Genomic DNA, 22155 nt, shown 5'->3' on the forward strand with positions numbered 1-22155 from the left:
ATACACTACTAGGACTACAGAATCATTGTCTGACAATAAGGCATCTTCAACCATCTAGCATTCCGTAAGCGGATCAAATAGTGAACTCATTCTCGAATGAGCACCTATACTGTATCCCTAGTGTCCCCACACGAGCAACTATAGGACCAGCTGCATCCATCATATGGATGGATATGCAACATACCAATCTATCTGTCCCTCTCGAGTAATCTATGACCGGGATTATTTAGGATCTGTGCTTAAATATGAATCAGTCTCATTATTGTGATCCCATCACGATTCGATTTCCATTGCATAGATCCAAGGACATCACAATATATGCATTCATATATGCAATAGTCAATATAAAGTGATAAATGCCAAAATATAAGAAGCAAAAAGACTGCATATCAAGTCACACGTGCTATCACTCACGTGAGTGTCTTGCCGGACATGTATGACTAGCACATCCACCCAGTTCAAGCAGTATGAGATATTTGGGAGATTGGCGCATAGTAAGGATGGTCTTTTTCTTCATCTAAAGGATCCATAGGAACTAATAGGGATCAACACAACTCAGCCAACCCCATACTAGAGTCAGAGTCATTGGCGAGTTGAAGCAATGTGGTGGATCAAAAGTTTGACTACTCAACACGAGTAGTAGAGAGCAGCTAGGAGCCAAGAGGCACATTGCAATTAGAGCAAAAGATTGAAGACGCTGCAAAGGCGAGGAGTTAGAGTATCGGCAAAGGCTTCAGCGAGGACGTCGAAGGAATAAGGGAGGGAGAATGTCACGGACAAAATTCTAAACAGAATGTTTGATATAATGCTTATGTATGTTTGTGTCTCTTGGTTTGTTCATGCTTTGCACAATATGTAGAGGGATGGTCAAAGGCTTAACAGTTCATTTTAGTTGGGTTTGATGGTCATTTTAGGCTTATAAATAAATGTTGTGTCATATGGACACTTGTGAGAGATATTCGGTCTGTAGTGGATCATTTTGACCCTTTGTTGTGCAACCATTCAGAGCTTGTAAAGTGTGGTTGTAATTTGCATTGACTATGAGGTGTTTTCGGAAATGTTTGCTTGTGGATCCCAAGTGAGACGTTTTCTCTAACCCGTTTTCTCTTTTGTAGGTCCTAAGGGACCATAAGAGGTTTCGGGGATGCTAACTTTTACGAATGGACATGCAAGAATATCGCACGACTAAGGCAAAACTAACTAAGTTCGTGACAGTACGCCCTCTGGCACCGCACTAGGTGCCCCATGTTTCGATCATGCGAAGCCATGAACACATCGTTATGCTCGCAGACCGAGTTGTCGATGGCTGAAGGAGGGAAGAACTACTAGCGAACGATTTTAGTTCACCCGGCAGTGTCAGGTTCTCTTTGATGTACATGTTAGGGGAACTCTCATCAAGTGCGGTAGCGCGTCTCGCCCGCCGAACGGCTCACCGCCCGCCAGTATATCCTCGCGTCCCTCGGCGCTTCGAGTGCTTTCAGCAATCTAAGTCGTAGCATCACCATTACAAGCTGAAATAGAGAACGGGCAGAGGTTGTGAGCGTGCCTGGTGACTTCTGCGGCGTTCAACAGGCAAAGCCCGGCGAGCTTGCGGTCGTGGCAAGCCATGTTGAACCTCCGGTGAGGAGCTCCGACTTGAGCTTCCTCTCCGCTCGAACGATATCGTCGTGCTCGGGGCTGAGACCAAGAAGGCAACCAGTTCGCACCCACCTTTGCTTCTCATCCTCATGGCGAGCTTGTTGCCCAGTTCTCGGATTGGAGCGGAGAAACTCAGTGCATGGAACACAACCTAGTAAACTTTGGGACACACGAGTCGATTCTGGTTTCCAATCGAGAGAAGGCAGGTCAACTAAGATGGAGAGGAGGCAGTGGTTACTTTGCCCCGAAGCTTTTGGAGATAAAACCTAGTAACCAGGCCTCTCAGGAGCAAAACACCTTCTCTGTTAAGCTGCACCGACAATCAACAAGGAGAAACAATGGATCAAGGGTAAAGGATTCCATTTCGTCATTTGATGAAGAACGGATCGAGAGTAGAATTGTTTTGCGCGCTGAGGACATTTGTGGTAGGAGAAGACGAGGACTCACTCGCTATCTTGATCGAATCCAGGCAGGGGAGACATGAAGAGGCGTTTGCTTCTCCTGCACCGGCATTGTCATGATATTATGAGTCGAGGGCAGCGAGGACACCACCTTAACGTCGTCAGCGAGAACACTCTTGAAGTGTTCCAGGTCGAACACATCAGAGAACTCACTGCCCAAGCAAGGAGCCAGTCAAGATGCTACGCATAGAGGATGCAATATGGCACCTTTCGTCACCCCGGATGACGTTGACCTAGAGGACAGGCACGACGAGCGTCGCGCCGAGAACGCGAGCGATTACCACCACGTCAACGATCTGGTTCCGCTGCTGGTTGAGCCCGCTGGAGACGACGACCAGGAGGTACTTCTTCCGGCGACCGGCTCGCGCAGCGGCCACGCCCTCCGCAAGGTACTACTCGCTGAAGTTGAGATAGGGAACGCATCCCATCCCGTCCGGCTGCTGCCAGAACTGCTCAAGCGCCTCCACCCCTCCTCCGCCGTCCGCCGACATCGCCACCGTCGAATCTGATGGTTCCGGGGAGGAGAGGGAGCAGCGACCGAGGTGGGGGCAAAGGACAAGGGGGTCGAGGTGGTGCCACGACCTCAATATCCCCACAAGCGTGAAGAATAAGTGCACCGAAAAGAGGAAGTTTGGGCTGCGACCAAGGGCGAGGAGGCGGTGGCCTGGCCGTGACACCTTCTTGGCCGGGGAGAGGAGGAGGAGAGCGAGCGGATGATCTCCGAGGTCATCGCGATGAACGAAACCCGCCTCCCCTTCGACGTCACCGCCATTTCTGTTCCACGCTTCTATTCTCCGTCGCGACAAAACAAAAAGAAACCAAAGGGCATTGCAATTACTTTTTACCTATGCGGTATTTTTCGTATGATATTACTAAAAATAGGATCTATTGTTTTACTTCGGATCCCATATAAATTTTGCTTATGCGGACTTCCCTTCTTCTTCTTCGTAGTCGGTGTTATTTAAAACGGTTAATATCCATTTAAAATCCTATTATCTTAATCATAAAAAACTTAAACCCTTATAGTTTATTTTTATCTAAAATAATCACTGTATTTTTAAAGACAGTATATAAGCTCATCTCATCGAGTCTGAGTTAATAAACATCATAGTATGCTTACGTAATATGTTGATTCATAATAAATTATTAATATAAAGATATATATAATTTAAATTTAGAAAAGAATTAATATTCATTTTAGCCCTTATAATTTTGGCCATGGATTACTTATGTCCTTATAATTTACTCATGTCTAAAATAATCTTTACATTTTAAAAAACATAGTATATAGTTTTGAGTTAACCGACATTAGAATATCCTTCGTGACATGTTAACTTACAATAAATTATTAATATAATGATATATATAATTTAAATTTTAAAAATGATTAAGGTCCGTATTATCGAGGAAGAGAATGTGATGGACGAAGATGGAGAGGCAAGGATAGGAGAGTCCGGAGGCGAAGGTGAGGGGGATCTGGATCACCATATCATGGGCGAAGTTGGTGAGGATGCCGGAGAGGATGAAGTATGAGGTAGTGGGGACGAAGACACCTAAGAGGAGAAAGAAAGACCAAGAGATCACTCTTTGCCTAACGTTGAACTCGTTGACTCACATCCACCTGAGGCAAGACCAAAAGCTTATGAGCTCATCGTCAGCACGAGAGAAACTATATGTGTACGATGCCCTACTAGGCAACAACGACTCGATGCTACTACTGATGGTTGCTTCCATAATGATGCCTCCTCCTGCCATTGATAGTGGTCTCAATTTTTTTAAACTTAAATTATACGTGTCATTATATTAATGGTTTATTGTGAGTTAGCATGCTACGTAAACAAATTATGACGTTTCTTAACTTAACTTGATACGAGAAGCTTATATGTTATATTTTTAAAAATATATAAATTATTTTAGATATCAGTAAATCATGAGGGCATCCTTAAACTTAAATTACACATGTCATTATATTAATAATTTATTATCGATCAGTATGCCACGTAAACAAATTATAATATTTGTTAACTCATGCGAGAAACTTATATACTATATTTTTAAAAATATAAAGATTATTTTAGACACAAATAAACTATAAGGGTTTAAATTGTCTATGATAAAAATCACATACCTTAACACTATTTAAAAATGGATTAATAGATATAATCTTATCTTAGTTCTTAATTGAAAGATAGAGAAAGTGAAAATAGTTGATAAAATATAACATTGCGTCAATAGTTCTTAATTGAAAGATAGAGAAAGTAAAAACAGTTGATAAAATATAACAATGCGTCAATACTCGAGATAAAATTTCCAATTAGAAATTTCTACTTCGGAAGAGAAAGGTTCACAACTTCTTGCCAAGACAACTTGGTTTACAGATAGAATCCATGGACTAATGATGCTTGGGGTCTGGTCCGCCGGGGATCAGCCTCTCTGGCTCATAAACTCTCTCCGGCGTCTCTCCGCCGCCCCACCTCCTCGCATTCAAGCTCCCAAGAGACGCAGTGGGCAGCGGTGTTCGATCGAGAACTCGGCACTTGGAGCTCGAAAGGGAAGACAACACCAACACGAAACAGAGACAAAACCTTAGGTTGAAGCTCACCGCCATGACCGCTCTTTGCTACGCCACGAACAACCGCGGATCGTAGCTTTATATACTAGCTGCCCAACGCCAACCCAAGTGTTCGCCGAAAGAGAGCACACAACATCGCAACGACAGGAGTGAGAGCAAGAAGGACAAACACCCTGTTCTGCCATTTCCTCGCCCACAATCATGCATGCCACTGAGGTCTGTAGCGGGAGCACCCAACCGTGTGTGTGCGTAGGAACCCATTCATCTAAAGTGGAATACCTCGGACTCTTCTCCCACAACCTCATCACCTCATCCTTTCTCGCTGATTCCTTCTTTTCTGGAAACCATGGAGGCGACACAGGTGTTGGCCTACTCACACTCTGTTGTTTGGCCCTTCGTGTGTTCTGCTGTCATGGTGGATTCATGGGTGCTGGTTCTTCGTGACTCGCCTATTCTCGCAAGCGTCCTCGATCAGCAAACAAGCAGTAAACATGATCTTGTTCACTTTGTTCATTCTCGACTAGTACAGGCTAACGATCTCCATCATAATGTGAGCTTATGGTTGGATGTCGAGTTGGAGGCCACCGCCGGCCTCATCATTGAAACAGGGGTGTTTCTTTTCGAGGATGGAAAGGCAAATGCGGATGTCTGATGGTGTCCCTGCGAAATGCTGTTCGACCACGAATTAAATCAAAAAAACATAAGCAGTTCCACTCGATAAACCATGGAGATCGAATTTATAGAAAGTTAAATTTACTAAACTGGAGAAAGAAAACCAAAACTCCAATCCAACCATGCAAGATAATCCAACTCGAATTTGTTCTTAGATATAAGGCGCTACTTTCTCATATTCACAAACAACATTATAAGAACAAGAAAATAATTGCCAGAAGCAATAGCTAAGTACATGAATAGATTAAACCCAGATAGGGAAGCATCACAAGAAATCGACCTGCATGCTGGACCAAATACTTGTGTAACTTGCATCTTATTGATTGTGGACTTACATCTTATAGCTGCTACAGCATCACAAGCAGAACTATTCATCCAAACGAATGGATCCATCTGGTTGCAATGCAAGCAGCTAATTCTCTAAGCTCTGTAAGCATTTGAGGTTCAATTCCTAAATACATACATATATATATATATAATATATATATAGTCCAGTTCTCGAAGCATCGCTTGTGTAGATCTTTAACAAATTAACCGGTTCCCACTCTTCCCAACCAGCGGACGCATCTGAAGGAGTGCAGACAACACCTGCATGCAACCAAAACAAGTATGATCCAGCAAGTTGACAGCAAACAGAAACACCCAAATTTGACCATTTCTAAAAATCGAGCATAAAAAGCACTAAACATGCCAGACAAGGAAGCATTTTTAATGCAAAACAATGACAGAAATATCGTGTAAGATGCAATAAATCTTATCAAGATTCATTAGTACCTTCCAAAAGGCCACAATGATGTTCAAAGAAGCTTCTACATAACAATGTGAATTTATTCATGGCATTGTGCAATTCCCCTTAATGTAGTGAGGAATTCTGTATTTGGGCTTTTGCTCAGGGAAAGAAGGTGGCCGCTGGTAAACAATCGATGCAGCATGAATCAAGATACTTGCAGTTAAACCCCATATGACAAACTTCTTGTTCCCAGTTTCAAAGTTGAAGAAATGAACAAGAAATTTCTCCCCCATCCACTCTCGCTCCTCGGACCTTCTGTTTTGATCCTGTTCAACAAAGAGCAAAATCTTCACAAAAATTAAGAAATAAAAAGGAACAGTTAAGCTCGAACCCCTGAAATAGGCAACCAAAACAAACCTTGAGGAACATCTCTAACGGTGCATCAAAAATTGTTTCCACTTCATTAGCATTAAGTTTTGGCTTGAATGCTTGTTTGTCGGAAAGTATCCCGACTACAGGAACTACTCTGAGAAGATGCTGCAAAATAGTTTAAATAACAAATCAGTTTCTTCTTTAGTTTTTCACTGAAAGAAAGGCCCAAATGCTTTTTCTACATCAAATCCTTACTACACTGTAACTCCATTGCAGATCCGCTTTCATTTGTCAAATACTGAGTGATAACTAACAGTCATTACCTCCCAAAAGGAGGAACCTAAGATTGAACTAAGCACAATTGGGCTTGTGTATGACCAAAAGCTTGAATTAAAGTAAAAAAAAAAACATTTTATTGCATCTAAAGCACATAAGCATTTTATTACATCTAAACAACACATTTTGTTGCACCTTTGATGTGTGAACTAATGGTTCTGTCTCATGTCCTGTCCTGTCATGTCAAATATTTCTTGAAATAGTTCATTAAGATGATGAATTCTAATTCATTTTAGTTGTAGCTTCTTTTCTAGACAAAAGTTTCAAACCCTCTCAACGCATAAGTGGCAATGTTGGTATCCACTGAGAAACCATGTAGATGCTTTATCTTAATAGCTCCAGTTGAAATCTGGGTTGCCCGGATACTTAAGAGATTGATGTCGCTGATCCAAATAAATATCTATAAGAATGGATGGAAATAAGTACAAATAGATTTGATTGTTACTGATTAATAAATGAAAATTTTAAAAGGAAGGCACCGTGGTTAGTTTCTCTTTTGGGGGCTCTTGCTGATGTTTGGTGGAAAACACTTTTTCTTTTGTAATGCTACTGTTAATAGGCATTTGCACAGTACTGCTCAAAGTAGAACTCTTGCAAATCTGACTTAAACAATGGTTCTTGCTTCTGTTTATTTTCATGATTCCACTTGCCTAGACACATATAATTGTTATGCTTTTTCCAGAATTTAATCCAAAAGCTATATATCATATTAGAAGAGAAGACACGTATCAGAACAGTGGAATAAAGCAGCAAACCGAGCATTAGGTATTATGATTAATTTGTTTCTAAACTTCTTAAGCTACACAAATGTCATGAAGGGTTTCTATTTTCGAAGACTAGCATCACTTCTCAATGTACCTTAACACTCACAGTATAATAAAAAAGTACTTGAAGAATATATTTCAATTCGCAAAAAAGAACTCGAAAGATAAGATAACACAAATATCATACAAATAGTATCATGTCGATCCAAGCTATATATATACTTGCATATTGCATGGATAGATGTATCAAATATTTACACACATGACTTGCAGCAATATTATCTGCAACAGCCAAGATCAAAGGCAACTGTTTTCCTGAACCAATATGACCAACTAAAAGCAGCACGGAAGTTCTCCTTCCCTTCCTGGTAAATCTAGCATAAATTTTCACATGAAAACTGCAGATTTTCCAAAAAAAAAAAGAACTGCTCTATGCATTAATTTGACAAGCTTCGGGACGTATCAAATTGCTTGATGACAACCTATAGTGCGAGATCACATGAAATCCTTTCATCTTTATGTTCTCAACAGTGATAACAGCACTATGCAACAGCAGCAATTGTGCTCTATGTATTGATTTGACAAGCTTCAGAGCATATCAAATTGCTTTGAGACAATCCGTAGTGCGATCACATGAAATCCTTTTCATCTTTATGTTCTCAACAATGATAACAGCACTATGCAACAGCAGCCGTCCTGCTCTATGTATTGATTTGACAAGCTCCAGGACGTATCAAAATTGGTTTATGAGAATCCGTAGTGCGAACACATGAATCCTTCTCAACTTTATGTTCTCAACAATGATAACAGCACTATGCAACAGCAGCAACTGCGCCGACCAAGTCAACTAATGGCTTGAACGATCATCATGACACAAAGAAACTAATAAGTTCTAGTACTCGTACTCCATGGGGCCTTTCCCCAATGATACACATTGATGCAAACGAATAGCTCACAGTTAGATAACCTGATAGCCATCGTTCCAAGATACCTCATCCAATAAGTAATTTTTACATGCACTAATTCAACTATTGAGAAGGCCAGGTTATAATTTACGTTCAATGACTAGCAACTAACGATGATTTAAGCTAAATGAACGTTCTTGAAGCAGAGTTACCCGGGACAAGAATGGCTCCAAAAGGGCAACGACCGTGACGAGCGATGGGTCCAGTCCTATTTCTTCCTTGGCCTCCCGCGTTGCGGTGTCGGCGTCATCCTTGTCGCCTTCTTCTGCTTTGCCCCCAGGCAAGGACACCTCACCTGCAACCCATCCAATGGGTTAAATCCAAAGAAAACCCCAAGAAGACCGCTTTTTCCTTGAAAATTCCGATCTCTCTCTCCTCTCCCTTCGAAACCCCAAATTGGAGGAAGAAGGAGAAATGACCGGAGTGGGTGGACAGGTTGGAGGAGCGCTTGGTGAGGATGACCCGGAGCTCGCCTGGATCACCCTCGAATAGGCAAATCAGGACGGCTGCCCTCTTGGGCCGGAATCTCTCCAGGCGGGGGGCATCGGCTGCGGCCGCGGCAGTCTCGGCGAGTCCCAGCGAGGAGAAGACCTTCCCTCTCTCGTCGACGTCTTCCCCGTCGCCGCCGCCGTCGTCGGACGGGGGCGGGGCCTCGTAGAGGCGGAGCCGCTGGATGAGCTCGCCGAGGCCGTGAGCCGAGTCCATCGGTTGGGCTCAAGAGGGGCGTGTTGGCGTGGCGCGAGTCCGCGTCGGTATGTAGCCACAACGCGATTTCGGGAGTCACGCCATCGCTGTCGTCCAATAAAAAGAGAGAGAATTGAGTCGGTTCGACGTCCAACTCGTTCCGAGTCGAAAGTAGGGATCGGGCGATTCGTTCGGGAACGCGACTCGGTGCTCGAAAGGTGGATGACACTGCCGCGTGACTGGAGTCCAAGTTGATGGGTTAAAATTAAGCAGTACGTGTACGTGCCATACACTGATGTCTTTGATGATTCATGCGGCATTAGGATCGATGTTTGAAGGTAACATAGACAAAGTTATTGGCTTCCGTGTCTGCCATCACCTAATCAGCATCACTTGACAGAGTGGTGGCAATGTTTCATCAACTAGCGATAGTTTGTGACAGATCATCACATCCATCACTAAACCCAGCCAAACGAGTGGATCCATGTGCGGCATCTCTACAGTTTATCTGTCAGTGTGTGTCTGTCTCTATAAAGATATCTGAAGGATTGCTTGAAGATTCAAACGTGTATGACATTATACAATTTTATAATGTGATATAAAGAACTAAAAAGAGAGAAATCAAATAAAAACCTGCAACTTGACTCTGCCTACTTTTGGCAGATATGCAATGGACAGAGAACAACAAACAACACGTTGATCTATAGGTCTCCCTGGGAAGATATCAGATGATCTATAGGTCTCCCTAGGAACAAACAGGAAAGTTATTCAAAGTTAAGGTAGAGTTAAATCACAATCGACGAAACTAATATTGCAAAAACTAGTATTCTTTTATTATTATTATTTATTATTATTATTATTAAGAAATGTAAGGAAACAAGTGTATTTTATCTTATAAAAAGCCTTTATTGTTGCTTTTATCCAAAGGCACCCTCTAATTTGGTTTGGAGATTATTATTTATAATCCTGTATTAAGAAATTTGAATATTTGTCCCTTTATAAATAAATAAGTATATATGTCTTTCATTTATAATTTAATTATAATAAAAAATTATCATTCTTTACTTATAATATATTTTTCTTCTTCTTTTTATTTTTTTTTTCTCTTTCACTTTGATGAGATTGATAACATTCATAGCTAATAGAGTTGGTGATAATGAATAAAAAAGTGTTTGTGATAGAGAGCACAAAGGACAAGATGCATAAGCGAGTAGGCTCGAGGCAATGGTCAATGTGAGTAAGCGAGGGAAAAAGCCTATAATAATATTATGGACAAATTGACAAGAAACAATGGATGACAAGTTATAGGATTATAATCGAGAGTCACCAATAATAATATACACAACTATAAAAAACGATGAGGGTAGGTTAAGATGGTAATCAGTGACAATAAACAGTGAGAAAATTCATCATCAGTAGCATGTGCGGACGACATGAAGTGAAGTGAAGAGGGACAAGCTGAGGATGACAAATCGATCCAAGGGAGTGATGGGATAAGTTAAGAGAGATGATCAACAATGGTGAGGGTGAGCAAGTGCTAGTAGGCTGCGTAGGTGAAAATGTAACGAAGGAAAAAAAAAAAAAGAGGGGTGTGAATTTTAAAAATATTATTTTATTAATTTTTAAGAGATTATAAATAATAACAATAGTAAGAAGGAGGCTCCTCTTAAATAATAAGCTTCATTTGTTTTACTTGGAGGTTTTTGGTTTTGTTTTTTGGTCACGTTGACGTAAATACTGTCAGTCAAATCCTTAATGACCTCGATAACCGATCGGCTCCCAGATCACTCACTCGTTCCCCGGCACAGTCGCCAACTCCGCCACCACCCTTGCCCCAACCGCCGACACACTGCCACCAGAGCTGTCTCCTCGCTCTCCCTCACCCAGTCCGACCCCCGCCGTAGCACCCCGACCAGCAACCCAACCATGACCTCCACCCCGCCCCACTTCGCCATTGCCGTCAGCATTGTTGTTGCCCTCACCGCGACCTCCACCTTTCCCACGACTTCCAGCGTCGCCGCCACCACCTCACCCTCCCCTAACTACTCCCTCCGCCTTCGCCACGGCCTCTCGGTACCACTGTCGCTAGCTTCGTCACCTCCTCCACGACATTCGGCCATCCCACTATCTTGCCTTCCACCAACTGCCCAACCCGAGGCGCTCTGACCGTCGGATCAGACTGGGCCGGACCGATCACCAGTGGGTTCTAACAGCCCGCTTCAAAGGGCTTTATGGGTAAAAACAATGACATTAATTCCACAACTTTAAACACCATTAGAATGATGATTTTTCTTCCACTAAGAAACTCAAAAAAGGGCTTTCCGCTAACTCCTCTAGCGCTCACTCTTTCGCTCGGTCTCCGTCTCCTCCTCTTCGGGTACCGATTTCTCCTTTGCTCCTTAACGATCGCTGGTCACACAACCCAAGTTAACTTCTTTCACGTTCGAATTCGAGATTCTGTTCCTCTTTTGCCCCATTTCTCAGGAGCTCTCGAGTTAATCGTCAGAGTCAACGTGAGATAACCTAGGGAGGAGAGGTCGATGCCGATGGTAGCAAGAGAGAAATCGGTGCGATTAGGTACGAGGGGTGGCAGTAGTTTAAGATTTGAGATTTAAATGTATACATCATTGCTCTTATTGTACGTTTACAGACCAACTTGACACCGAGGCCATGCTTGACGATTTGGATTCCTTCGATGATATCCCTCTTCCCACGACGACCACCACAGGTAATCGTTATGAGGAAAACTGTATCATTTATCTTCTAAGGTTCCTTAATTTTCCTTCTTCTTTTATTGTTCTCATGATCAATGCCTATATGTACGTACGCGGGCAGAGCGAAGACCCGGAAAGTTTCGACCTAGAGCTCGTGCTAAAACTGCTAATGTTGCCTCTACAACCCCCAAAAACTCTGATGCTGCACAACTGGTTCCTCCATCTCCACAGCCTTCAGCTCAAGATTCTGATTTTAATCTGGAGATGGAGAGAACCGGTCACGAACCTGGCCTTTCCAATTACTCTGTTGTGGCAGGTGGATTTTTGGATACTTCTCGGCAGAGTCAAGGAAGTTTAGGCCAGGTAAATATGAATATTTTGTTTTGTCACTTCTATATCTAATAGATGCTGTAAGTGAGTTATTGCTTGTAGTGTGCAGATGCTTGCTTCAGCTTGTGTTCCCCTAATGGCCCCACAAGTACAACTGGTAATTTTGGTGGTCTTCATGACTTGGATGTGTGTTCTTCCAATATATAGTTTATTTAAGTCTCTTGCTTTTTGATGATTGAATTCACATGTTAGCAGGGAATGTCGATATCTTTTAGCCAAAAGTTGATCAACAATGCCAAAACAAGGAACTTATGACATCGTCCAATGATTTTCTTGGAATTGCGATGTCACTCGGTGTCTCAACTCTCGACTCTAGTGTCTCTCAACCAGAGGCTGTTCACTTTGAAATAAACACGGCTTATGAAGAACCGTTGATCAGTCTTGAGGCCTCTCAAGGTGAAGGATTCTCAAAGGTTGTGACATAGATCAACTTATCCTCGCTAAGTGAAATAAACAGGCAAAATCCTTTCTAATCCTGTCTATCAAATGCTTTCATTGCTTTGTATAAATTTTGATCTCTTCTTATTGTCTTTTAAATGCCATGTATCAGGCATTAGCAGAGTTCTCCACCATGGAATCTCCTCAGTATACTGGTGGAACCGCTGGTAAGTAGTATGATTAATTACTTAGGGTGCAGCGACCTAAGATTGACAATAGATGACAAACTTTGGTTTTGTTGGCATCTTAACGACTGATTATTTTTCTACTGCAAGAGGATTTTGAGTGAGTTGGTTCACAATTTTGGATTGTCTACATCAAAATCATTTTAGAATACTCATCAGTTATGTTGTGTTCTATGTGCTGACATTTTTTCTTTAAATAGATGCTATGATGGAGAAGAAAATGCTTTATATTTTTTGATAACTTGGGGTCTGCTTTTATAAGCCACAGATCTCTATGTGAATTTATATACATATATACCACATTCTTAAGTTTCAGAAATTCAACCTTCATGGGTTATCATATATAGGCCAACTGATGTATGTTCATTCTCATGGTCTTTGATCCTTACAAAGTTCATGCTTTTCATACATTTGTAGGTATTGATGGCAACACTTCTTTTTGGTTTTTCTTTTCATCACTTAGTGAAAACTTTAAAGTGCATTTCCCACCTTCCTTTTCTTGTAGGTGTCCGATGAGCAGGCAAGTTTCAACCAGAAAACATCTCACAACCAAACAAGGGAACAGCTAAGTCTGTTTCTTTCATTTCTTCCGAGGCTTCTGACTCTGTCATTCCTTCCGTGGGATCCTTTTCTGAGACAATGGATATTTCCTCTGTACAAATGATGACCGATGTACATGAAGATGACCCTTTACATTCAGTATCCACAATCCCAGACTGCATTGCAGGATTTCGGATGGATCACATGATAGGGTCGGAAAAGAGGTAAAATTTCTTTCTTTTGTGTCCATATATCAGCAAAACTTGTTATATGGATATTCCATTTGTTATTCAGTCACATCAAACTAAGTTTTGAGCCTTTCAGTATTCCTTCCCAACTAGCCACAGCTTTAGCTACTTATCAAGCTTCTGTTATGTTGAATGACTGTTCAAATCGTGCTACTTTCTAGTCTAATATTGGTTTTCCTTTCAGATGTGGCGTAGTACCAAAATATGAGGCATCAGAAGCATTAGTTCTGCTGTTAGTATTTAGTTATTGTTGCTGCCAAAACTCTTATTTTATCAGGATTCTGGTACTATTACACTAACTCTTTGGAGTGTCATGCTTGAATGAGGAGTCTCTTCAAAACTAGAGAATATTACATCGAGTAGAGTTAAAACCCCATTTTGCATTGAAAGTTGCAGAAATATTTTCTGGGTTATCTCTTGCTTTTTTGATAAATTAGTCCACTTTTTTCTGAACGAGCGGGAAGTCTTTGTTATTCAATAAGGATTAATAATTTGACACTAGAAATCGGACATTAGCTTTTTGTATCTTGTTGGTCAGGATTAGTGATTAAAATGTATGCAATAGTTAAATTATGAAGTAAGATGATCAAATAAATATGGAAATTATTAAGGTTAATTCTACCTGTGATGGTGATTGGTTAGATTGGAAGGGTAGTTGGTGAGATTTTCTTGCTAACATTGATGCTAAAACTGGAACTTTCATCACCTCCAGAGGAACTATGTTAAGACAAACCATAATGAGGTTTGGTACTTCTTGACTATGCTGGTTGTGGAAATTGGTATTTCTGACAACCATTGGCTTCTCATCCAAGTCTGGCCCTTTCTTGTTAAGGTTAGCTTGTCGGTTGTCATGTTTCAGATATACCCTTCTGATTTTAGAAAATAGGAGATAAACTAAAAATCCCATAGGTAAGTGAAATCATGCATCGAGACAGATGTAATCTGTCTTGATGGATGTTGTCTTGCTTAAGCAGACAATGAAGCCTTTTTTTAAATTCGCTGACAACAGCACATGGAAATAAATGGTTTATCTGTGTGTTTAGAGTGTTGCTCTCCACGTGGTCAAAATTATGAAAGGAGAAGTTTCAGTCTCCTATTAAGATACTGATGTGTTATTTTACTTGACTTGCACCACATCAGTATTGAAATTCGAAGTGATTCTTTGTTTGCTATTGCTTATTAATTTGGCATTCAATTATTTTGGGATTCACCTCAAATCAATCTTTTCAATTATCCATTGTGCAAGTGCACTTGCAGTGTGATTTATAACAAATCCTTTTACAGATGATGCAGCTCAAAACTCGGACAGAGTTGACCAATGAAACAACAGATGATGGTCTAGTGATTATATCACATGATACGGTCAGTAAAAATTGAGTTTTCCTTTGAAGATCTGTCCAAAACTGAATCTGCTTGAATCCCTGAACCGACGCTTGTGATTTTATTTAATTCCGCTGCATATCATGGTCTGCTAGTATTTGTTCATATACAAAGGTTATTCTGCTTTATATTCCCATCAGATCTGTCCAAAGCTGAATATGCTTGAACCCCTGAACCCCACGCTTGTAAGCGGTATGTTGTTTATGCAGGAGGAAAGGGGGGTCTTTAGAAAGAAGAGCAACAGGAGAATGGTTGTGATGTTGAGGACCTGTGGAGTTCAATGGTTCAAAATGTGAAGTTACCGGTCCTTCAAATGTTACCGGAGTGTCAAAGTGTATTTGAGTGTGATGGCTCTCACCCTGAAGACACGGAAATATGAGAGATCTGAAGCATAGAGCGATTCTTATTCTGCCTTCCTGAGGAGTATGCTAGTGATCGAGAACCAAATTGGAGTTCTTTCCATGATGCTTGCATCCAACTGTTCCTTTGAGAATTTCTTTTAGCGCAAAAGCCAACCACAACAAAACAACATTGTGTCCTTTGCTTGAGGAAAAAGTGTTGACCAGGTATGACTTTGCTGATTGCATTTCTGCACCAGATTCAACTTAAGAGTATGTAATAATTTTTTTGGCTGTACACGGATGCTAATTCTCTCCGTTCACGATCTCTTTCAAGTTTTTCTTTTTCTCAATCTGGCACAGTCACAGATTGCATTTGAAGAAGTCGAGATGTATCATCTAAATGCTACATGTCAATTTAAAGCATCAGTCGCTGTTCATGTCTCCAGATACCATTACTTTGAAGTTGACTCTTTTAGTCCTGATTCATCAAGGAACCTTAATACCCATGACTCATTTTCTTTGAACTGCTACTTGTTTTGCTGCCTGCACACTTTAGAAACCCTCGAAAGCCATCGATTAATCTGTATAGATATACATATTAATCGATGGCTTTCATCAGTTGGACCCTGGCGCACTTATGCTGTTGGCATCGACGGCATGAACATTATTGACTGTGGAACCCATTCCCAGCCGAAAGTAGAGCTCATCTATTGTTGATCCATATTTCTACGGAAGCTTTAATTATTGCATTTGATCACTCGAATCTTCTACGCTCAGAAAATAAAACAACCCGTCCAACTTGGACAGGAACCTGTCCATCAAATAATTGCCACACTATGAGCTCTAGGTTGAAGACTGGACTACTTTGGAAGAGTGTCTTTTCTGTGTTCACTGTTCCTTGATGCAAGATTTCTAGACATTAAATGTCACACATCATGTATGAATTAGAACAAATGAGTAGGGTTGCGAGATTAACACGGGAGAAAGTCTAAGAAACGACATAAAAGTGGAGTATGCATGTAAACATATATTTGTTTTCCTCGGTTTCATTTGCTTTCACGTTTAGAAGATTACACCAACACACAAAAAAGAAGGCAAACAGAGCACAAACTCCTATCCTGTACTGTCAGTACTCCAACGAGGATGCACGGATAAGAAGAAGGGAATCATCGATAAGAGAGGGTGGCAGAGGGGAACACACCAAGTGAGTTGGAAGAAGCGAAGGGGAAGAACTCGCTCCCGTCCTCTTCGTAATTAGACCGGTTCATAACCCTTGTCGACGAGATGCGCCGGTCCGCCGCCGCCGCTCAACGCGCCTGGTTTCCTCTCTTCTGCGTGCTTCTCCTCCTCCTCTTCTCTCTGTTTGCTACAGCTGCGGTTGAAGATGGTAAGTCTCGTTTTCGCTTCCTGACTTCATCCATGGCATCGACGGTCTTGTGACGGGTACATGTTGTTACCGGTGTCTTCGTTTTATGAAAAATGATGCAATGCAGCCCTCGAAACCATCTGCGAGTGCAAGTCCTGAGATTATTTATATAATGTAATTTGCCTGCTTGCTTTTGTGCTGCTGTTTTGATGGGAGATTGTGGTATGTTCCTTCCTCCCAGAGTATGGTGAGAGGAGAAGAAAGACATCTCTAAAGCTATTTAGGAAAGCAATGCATTTAGATGTAGACATGGATGGTCATCGCAACTGTCATCACTCACTCTGTAGGTTTGCTTAACAATGGAGATTTCGAGACAGTAGGTGCCGTCTCAACCGGTGGCAAGGGTGACGGAATCACCTCCTTCCCTGGCTGGACTGTCAATGGGACGGTGGAGCTCGTCGAATCTGGTCAAAAGCAAGGCGGCATGATCCTCATAGTCCCCCAAGGTTAGCCATCGAGTCCCTTCGTTTCAGGGCGCAAGATTTGGCTTTGGGGAGGAGGAAGGTGAGTGGGGAGTGAACGCAGCATGATACGGATGCAGGGGTGCACGCGGTGCGGCTGGGGAACGACGCGGAGATATCGCAGAGCCTGCAGCTGGAGAAGGGGGCGACGTACGCGGTGACGTTTAGCGCGGCGCGGACGTGCGCGCAGCTGGAGACGCTGAACGTGTCGGTGTGGCCGGCGTCGCAGGCGGTGGACCTGCAGACGCTGTACAGCGTCGAGGGGTGGGACGCCTATGCCTGGGCGTTCCAGGCGCCGGCGGAGGCCGAGGTCGACGGGGCGGAGTCGAGGCTGAGCTTTAGGAACCCCGGCATGGAGGACGACCCCACCTGCGGTCCCATCATCGACGATGTCGCCATCAAGAAGCTCTTCGCTCCCGAGAGACCCCAAGGTATGCTGAATGATCCAATTCCTCTGATCTCAGGATTTACGTCCGCATTGGATGGTTGATCGTGCTCTGAGTGCACTGCAGACGATGCCGTCGTCAATGGCGACTTCGAGGAAGGCCCGTGGATGTTACCCAACTCCAGCCTCGGCGTGCTCCTCCCCACCAACCTCGACGAGGAGACGTCCGCCCTCCCCGGCTGGATGGTGGAGTCCAACCGCGCCGTGCGCTACATCGACTCCTACCACTTCGACGTCCCGCAGGGGAAGCGCGCCGTCGAGCTGCTGTCGGGAAAGGAAGGGATCATCTCCCAGATGGTGGAGACAACCGCTCAGAAGCAGTACAGCCTCACCTTCACGATCGGGGCCGCTGGCGACTCCTGCCAGGCGCCCATGGCCATCATGGCCTTCGCGGGGGACCAGGCGCAGAGCTTCCACTACTCGCCCACGGGCAACGCGACCCACCAACCTGCCAACGTCACGTTCACGGCGCGGGCCGAGAGGACGCGCATCGCCTTCTACAGCGTGTACTACAATACGAGGAGCGACGACCGGAGCTCGCTCTGCGGGCCGGTGGTGGACGAGGTGAGGGTGCGGGGAGTCTCCAAGGCAGCCGCGAGTAGCTCCAAATGGGTTGCATGTCTTCTCAGTCTGGCCGTGCCCGTTCTTATGGTGTTCTTCTGAGTCTTCGCTCTCCTCCGAGTCAAAATAATATTAATGGTGATCCTATTAATCAATCATCATCAAGCACCGATGACGCTTTTCATTGCACTGAGCCATGCTTTCATGAAAATGGGCCGGCCCAAGATCCGGTCAACACACTCGTCAATCCAGCCCATGACTCATGTCGGTCGACCTTAGTGGCCCGGCCCAAATCGAGTATCATTCTGAAACCACACCCACTAACGCGAATTGATCCGAACCAAAAGTGAAAGCTCATCGGATTCAAATCATTGGTTTCAACCCAATAGCAATTGGAACTTAGATTAAACCGAATCCAAATGCAACTCGAGAATCCACATTTCTATTCGAACCATCTCAATCTCAACTAAAAGACAGCCAAACTCGTACGTCTGAACTCAAATCGAAATCTGACTCGAGTACCTAAAGGCCATTCGGACCCGGTTCAAGCGGTTCGGATAATCTAAAAACCCAAATTAGCAAGCTTAGATGTACAGCATCCCCACTGAAAATTTTCTGAGCGACGTGGCACGTCACGGGTCAGTCTTGGGACCCACTTTCTTGATTTCGTATGCGCGGGTCACTTTGCAGCGGGCCCATATGAGTCACCACGTCACCCTGAAGAAAAATCATGGTTTATTCAGCCCATCGAAATTGCTTCATCGCTGCCTCCAAGCATCGACGTCGTTTGTTCCCATGCAATGGCTCTTCTTCTGTTGCTTGTGCCTTCTCGGGCATGGCTTTCAAGATCCTTATCCACAGCCCCGTCTCTCCATTCATTCGCTGAACCCAGCTCACTCCTCCCCTCGGGTCTCTCTGAGACAGAGAGAAAGATACTTTCGCACCGGAAAAGCGAAGACTCTCCATCTCAATCATCTTCTCCAATTCTATAGTTTAGGAAGACGCTGTCGTCCACTTGGGAAGATATTTAATAAACCCAATGGTGGAGTTTGTTCTCATGCAATGCGATATTCGCTGGCTAGTCTCGTTGCTGCTCCTGTCTTCTCCTGCATGCTTCGGCAATCTCCTTACAGTTCACTGCTAAGAAAGCTAACGCGTAGACACTAGTATATCGTAATTTCGTCTTCATCTTTGCTAAAGGTATCACGCAGATCTCTCTCTCTCTCTCTCTCTCTCTCTCTCTCTCTCTCTCTCTCTCTCTCTCTCTCTCTCTCTCTCCAAAGAATTTCACGTAGCATTAATTGTAAGAAGACCCAAGTGTCCACAAGATGATCCACGTACGTCGAAGAAGATCTGCTTTCAGCACCTTTCGGAGAACTTGCCACCGTGCCAAGAATGCCTGAACTGCATGTCGTAAGTGACACCTGAATCAGCTTCATCTCTTCAAAACGCTCGATTGATATGGCTCGCAAAGTATGAGAGAACAATTTGCGAGCATAACCAGTCTCGGAGGACGTACTTCTTCACGGAACCAAAACAGTGGATGGGTAAATGTTTCCTCACGATTCAAAAGATTGATTCATGCACACGATTGAAGGGCAAATCATGATACAAAAAGATTGATGACCAATTACCTTCATTCATTCACACGATTGAAGGGCAATCAAACCCTCATCAACATACATAGATAGATATAAAACAACTTCATAGTATATATCTTCGCCTCAGACGATCCATCCTTCCCAACGTAGCATTATGATTCAGAAGAAACTAATATCTTTTTATTACTTATTCGAATCGAATCATTCCAGATCCGTCAAATTAATCACGATGTCGCTTTTATTTGATATATCTAACCATCTCTCTCTCTCTCTCTCTCTCTCTCTCTCTCTGTCTCTCTGTCAGGGTCAATTATATTAGAATTATATAATTATCTGGCATTTTTCTTGCAACGATTTATCCTAATTTTTATTTGTCTGTATTTTGGATTTTTGAATTAATTATTTTTATTCAACTTAAGCTCCTTGTCTAAGTTTCCTCTAATTATCTCTCCATGTCGGCACCTAATCAACAACAAAAAATCGTGTAGTGTAAGCCAAATAAAATGGACCACCTTACACTTCATATATCCTTCCTTATATTTATCTGGAATAATAATAATAATAATAAATAAAAGCTTCAGAAAAATAGAAAAGGAAAGGGACCATCTTGAGAGAGATGGCCAACTCAGTTGCTGCTCCTGCCAATGCTTCGGTCAGCATAAGACTTTTATGTTTGACTCCATCTAGTTCTTCTTCATGCCTACCGTAATCATGTCCGAGTACTGATCTCCTCGAGTTCACAATAATGCACTGAAACCTGACCGAGTCACATCACATCCGAAGCCACTCTTTCTCTCAAATTATTGCTCTCATGCGCTCTCACCAGTTGAGCACAATGATACAACTCAGGTCCTGATACTATGGCAGATGAACCACATGCACTCTCCTCACCAACTGTAGTTTTCTCCTTGGAGTCTACTCGTACACAAGCCCACAGTTCCCTCCTCAACTGCAAGCAGATTAGAACAAAGGAAAAAAAAAAGCAAGGAAAGATGCAGCTAGCAAAAGCAAGTCGTATGCACAAGGAGCTGACAATGCCCGATCTTCACAACAGATCTGGACAAAACACACTGAGAGGATAGGTGGTGGGAGAAGGCGAGTTGCCCACGTACTCCGATTCCAAGCCATTCCTGAAGTAGAAGAGGGCATGCATGCACCTAATCTGCTCACCCTTTCAGTTCTTCTCACATTGGAGCTTCTTTCGCTTTTCCCTCTTGTCTTCCTGCGAAGCTGTGAATGATGATGAGCACTTCGGTCATGTCTTCTGCAGTGGCCATGATTGGGTCGGCTTTGTCTTCGTTGGAGTGTTGCGGCCTCGCCCTACAGCTTACATGCATTGAACCGAAGCATCTCCATGGGGACTACCTGACCAGCTGCTGTCATCCTTGCGAAGGGTTCATGTGCACGTGCGAGCTTGGAGCCTCCATCTCCATGGACCGGTTATGAAGGATAGATTCCATTTTACTACTGTTATGCAAGCATGCCATCTCTACGCATCGGGACAAGCGATGTTCGAGTGGGTTGAAACCGAGGAAGCCTGTATGTATTCTGTAGTCGCTCATGCACCAAATTCCATGTATCATCATAAATTTTTTATCTGATGTAATAATTAGCAATGGTATGATGGTTTGACTCCCGAAATTAGGGAAGTCAGTCAATTACTGAGACAATTTTGAGAGGAAAATAAATTTACTCTCTTTTTTTTTTCTTTTTCTTTTGAGAGAGATAATGAGTAGGAGAAGCTGTTCCTCATGTTTTTGTTTACGTAAATGAAATATTTTTATCAAAAGGAAATTGCCAAGTGAATCTTGAGAATTCATTTTCATGCTATATTATTAACAAGTAGAGGAGTGAAAAATGCATATGGTTTTCAACCTTGATAAACTTGAAACATTATATATATATATATATATATATATATATATATATATATATATATATATATATATATATATATATATATATATATATATATATATATATATATATATATATATATATATATATATATATATATATATGGTTGGCAGACAACTCTTTATTGAAATAAAAATAACACATTAATAAAACCTTATGAATCGTTCACTAAATTTTGTTAGATTTTGTAAAGCTCCACATAAAACACAAGAATTAAAATTTTAATAATCAAGAGAAATTAGTAGAGTAGTAACCAACTTGGGGAGACTTAATACCAAAATTGACAAGCCAGTAGTTTTATCTATTATTTGTTA

General features: G+C 42.5%; 3 protein-coding genes and 1 pseudogene across 7 annotated transcripts; 2 read left to right on the forward strand and 2 right to left on the reverse strand.

The window, feature by feature from the left end:
- Positions 1 to 1196: 1196 nt before the first annotated feature.
- LOC135672080 (O-fucosyltransferase 20-like) lies at positions 1197 to 4707 on the reverse strand (annotated as a pseudogene).
- LOC135649305 (nudix hydrolase 15, mitochondrial-like) lies at positions 4396 to 9319 on the reverse strand. 2 transcript variants are annotated; one of them, XM_065167547.1, is made up of 6 exons: positions 8930 to 9319; positions 8663 to 8805; positions 6491 to 6610; positions 6118 to 6399; positions 5679 to 5931; positions 4396 to 5341 (listed from the first exon to the last, which is right to left on the reverse strand). In XM_065167547.1, the coding sequence occupies exons 1-4, from the start codon at positions 9213 to 9215 to the stop codon at positions 6175 to 6177; spliced, it is 774 nt and encodes a 257-aa protein (XP_065023619.1). In that variant the 5' UTR covers positions 9216 to 9319; the 3' UTR covers positions 4396 to 5341; positions 5679 to 5931; positions 6118 to 6174. The 2 variants fall into 2 exon arrangements, with proteins under 2 accessions (XP_065023619.1, XP_065023615.1); XM_065167543.1 differs by lacking the exon at positions 4396 to 5341 and having other exon boundaries at positions 5632 to 5931.
- A 2024-nt stretch (positions 9320 to 11343) lies between these two features.
- Positions 11344 to 15875, forward strand: LOC108952693 (uncharacterized). 4 transcript variants are annotated; one of them, XM_065167568.1, is made up of 10 exons: positions 11344 to 11571; positions 11679 to 11771; positions 11845 to 11922; positions 12030 to 12271; positions 12348 to 12395; positions 12491 to 12755; positions 12849 to 12903; positions 13427 to 13685; positions 14994 to 15071; positions 15299 to 15875. In XM_065167568.1, exons 2-6 carry the CDS (start codon positions 11735 to 11737, stop codon positions 12551 to 12553), a joined length of 468 nt encoding a protein of 155 aa, XP_065023640.1. In that variant the 5' UTR covers positions 11344 to 11571; positions 11679 to 11734; the 3' UTR covers positions 12554 to 12755; positions 12849 to 12903; positions 13427 to 13685; positions 14994 to 15071; positions 15299 to 15875. The 4 variants fall into 4 exon arrangements, with proteins under 4 accessions (XP_065023640.1, XP_065023648.1, XP_065023655.1 ...); XM_065167576.1 differs by having other exon boundaries at positions 11352 to 11771; positions 12494 to 12755; XM_065167583.1 differs by having other exon boundaries at positions 11368 to 11771; positions 12341 to 12395.
- Positions 15876 to 16601: 726 nt separating this feature from the next.
- Positions 16602 to 18478, forward strand: LOC135649316 (protein BIIDXI-like). The gene is made up of 4 exons (XM_065167556.1): positions 16602 to 16817; positions 17144 to 17302; positions 17398 to 17748; positions 17830 to 18478. The coding sequence occupies exons 1-4, from the start codon at positions 16715 to 16717 to the stop codon at positions 18423 to 18425; spliced, it is 1209 nt and encodes a 402-aa protein (XP_065023628.1). The 5' UTR covers positions 16602 to 16714; the 3' UTR covers positions 18426 to 18478.
- The last annotated feature ends 3677 nt before the right edge of the window (positions 18479 to 22155 follow it).

Source organism: Musa acuminata, chromosome BXJ1-4 (genome assembly GCF_036884655.1).
Source record: "Musa acuminata AAA Group cultivar baxijiao chromosome BXJ1-4, Cavendish_Baxijiao_AAA, whole genome shotgun sequence".
NCBI classification, from domain to species: domain Eukaryota; kingdom Viridiplantae; phylum Streptophyta; class Magnoliopsida; order Zingiberales; family Musaceae; genus Musa; species Musa acuminata.

Excerpts from the sequence above, each read along its gene's own strand:
- LOC108952693 (XM_065167568.1), top strand. The coding sequence starts at position 11,735 with ATGCCGATGGTAGCAAGAGAGAAATCGGTGCGATTAG. Across the intron at positions 12,272-12,347 it reads GTCAAGGAAGTTTAGGCCAG|ATGCTTGCTTCAGCTTGTGT; the intron begins GTAAATATGAAT and ends TGTAGTGTGCAG. Across the intron at positions 12,396-12,490 it reads TGGCCCCACAAGTACAACTG|CAGGGAATGTCGATATCTTT; the intron begins GTAATTTTGGTG and ends TTCACATGTTAG.
- LOC135649305 (XM_065167547.1), bottom strand. The coding sequence starts at position 9,215 with ATGGACTCGGCTCACGGCCTCGGCGAGCTCATCCAGCGGCTCCGCCTC. Across the intron at positions 6,611-8,662 it reads TGGAGCCATTCTTGTCCCGG|CATCTTCTCAGAGTAGTTCC; the intron begins GTAACTCTGCTT and ends ACTATTTTGCAG. Across the intron at positions 6,400-6,490 it reads CGTTAGAGATGTTCCTCAAG|GATCAAAACAGAAGGTCCGA; the intron begins GTTTGTTTTGGT and ends TTTGTTGAACAG.
- LOC135649316 (XM_065167556.1), top strand. The coding sequence starts at position 16,715 with ATGCGCCGGTCCGCCGCCGCCGCTCAACGCGCCTGGTTTCCTCTCTTC. Across the intron at positions 16,818-17,143 it reads TACAGCTGCGGTTGAAGATG|GTTTGCTTAACAATGGAGAT; the intron begins GTAAGTCTCGTT and ends CTCACTCTGTAG. Across the intron at positions 17,749-17,829 it reads CGCTCCCGAGAGACCCCAAG|ACGATGCCGTCGTCAATGGC; the intron begins GTATGCTGAATG and ends AGTGCACTGCAG.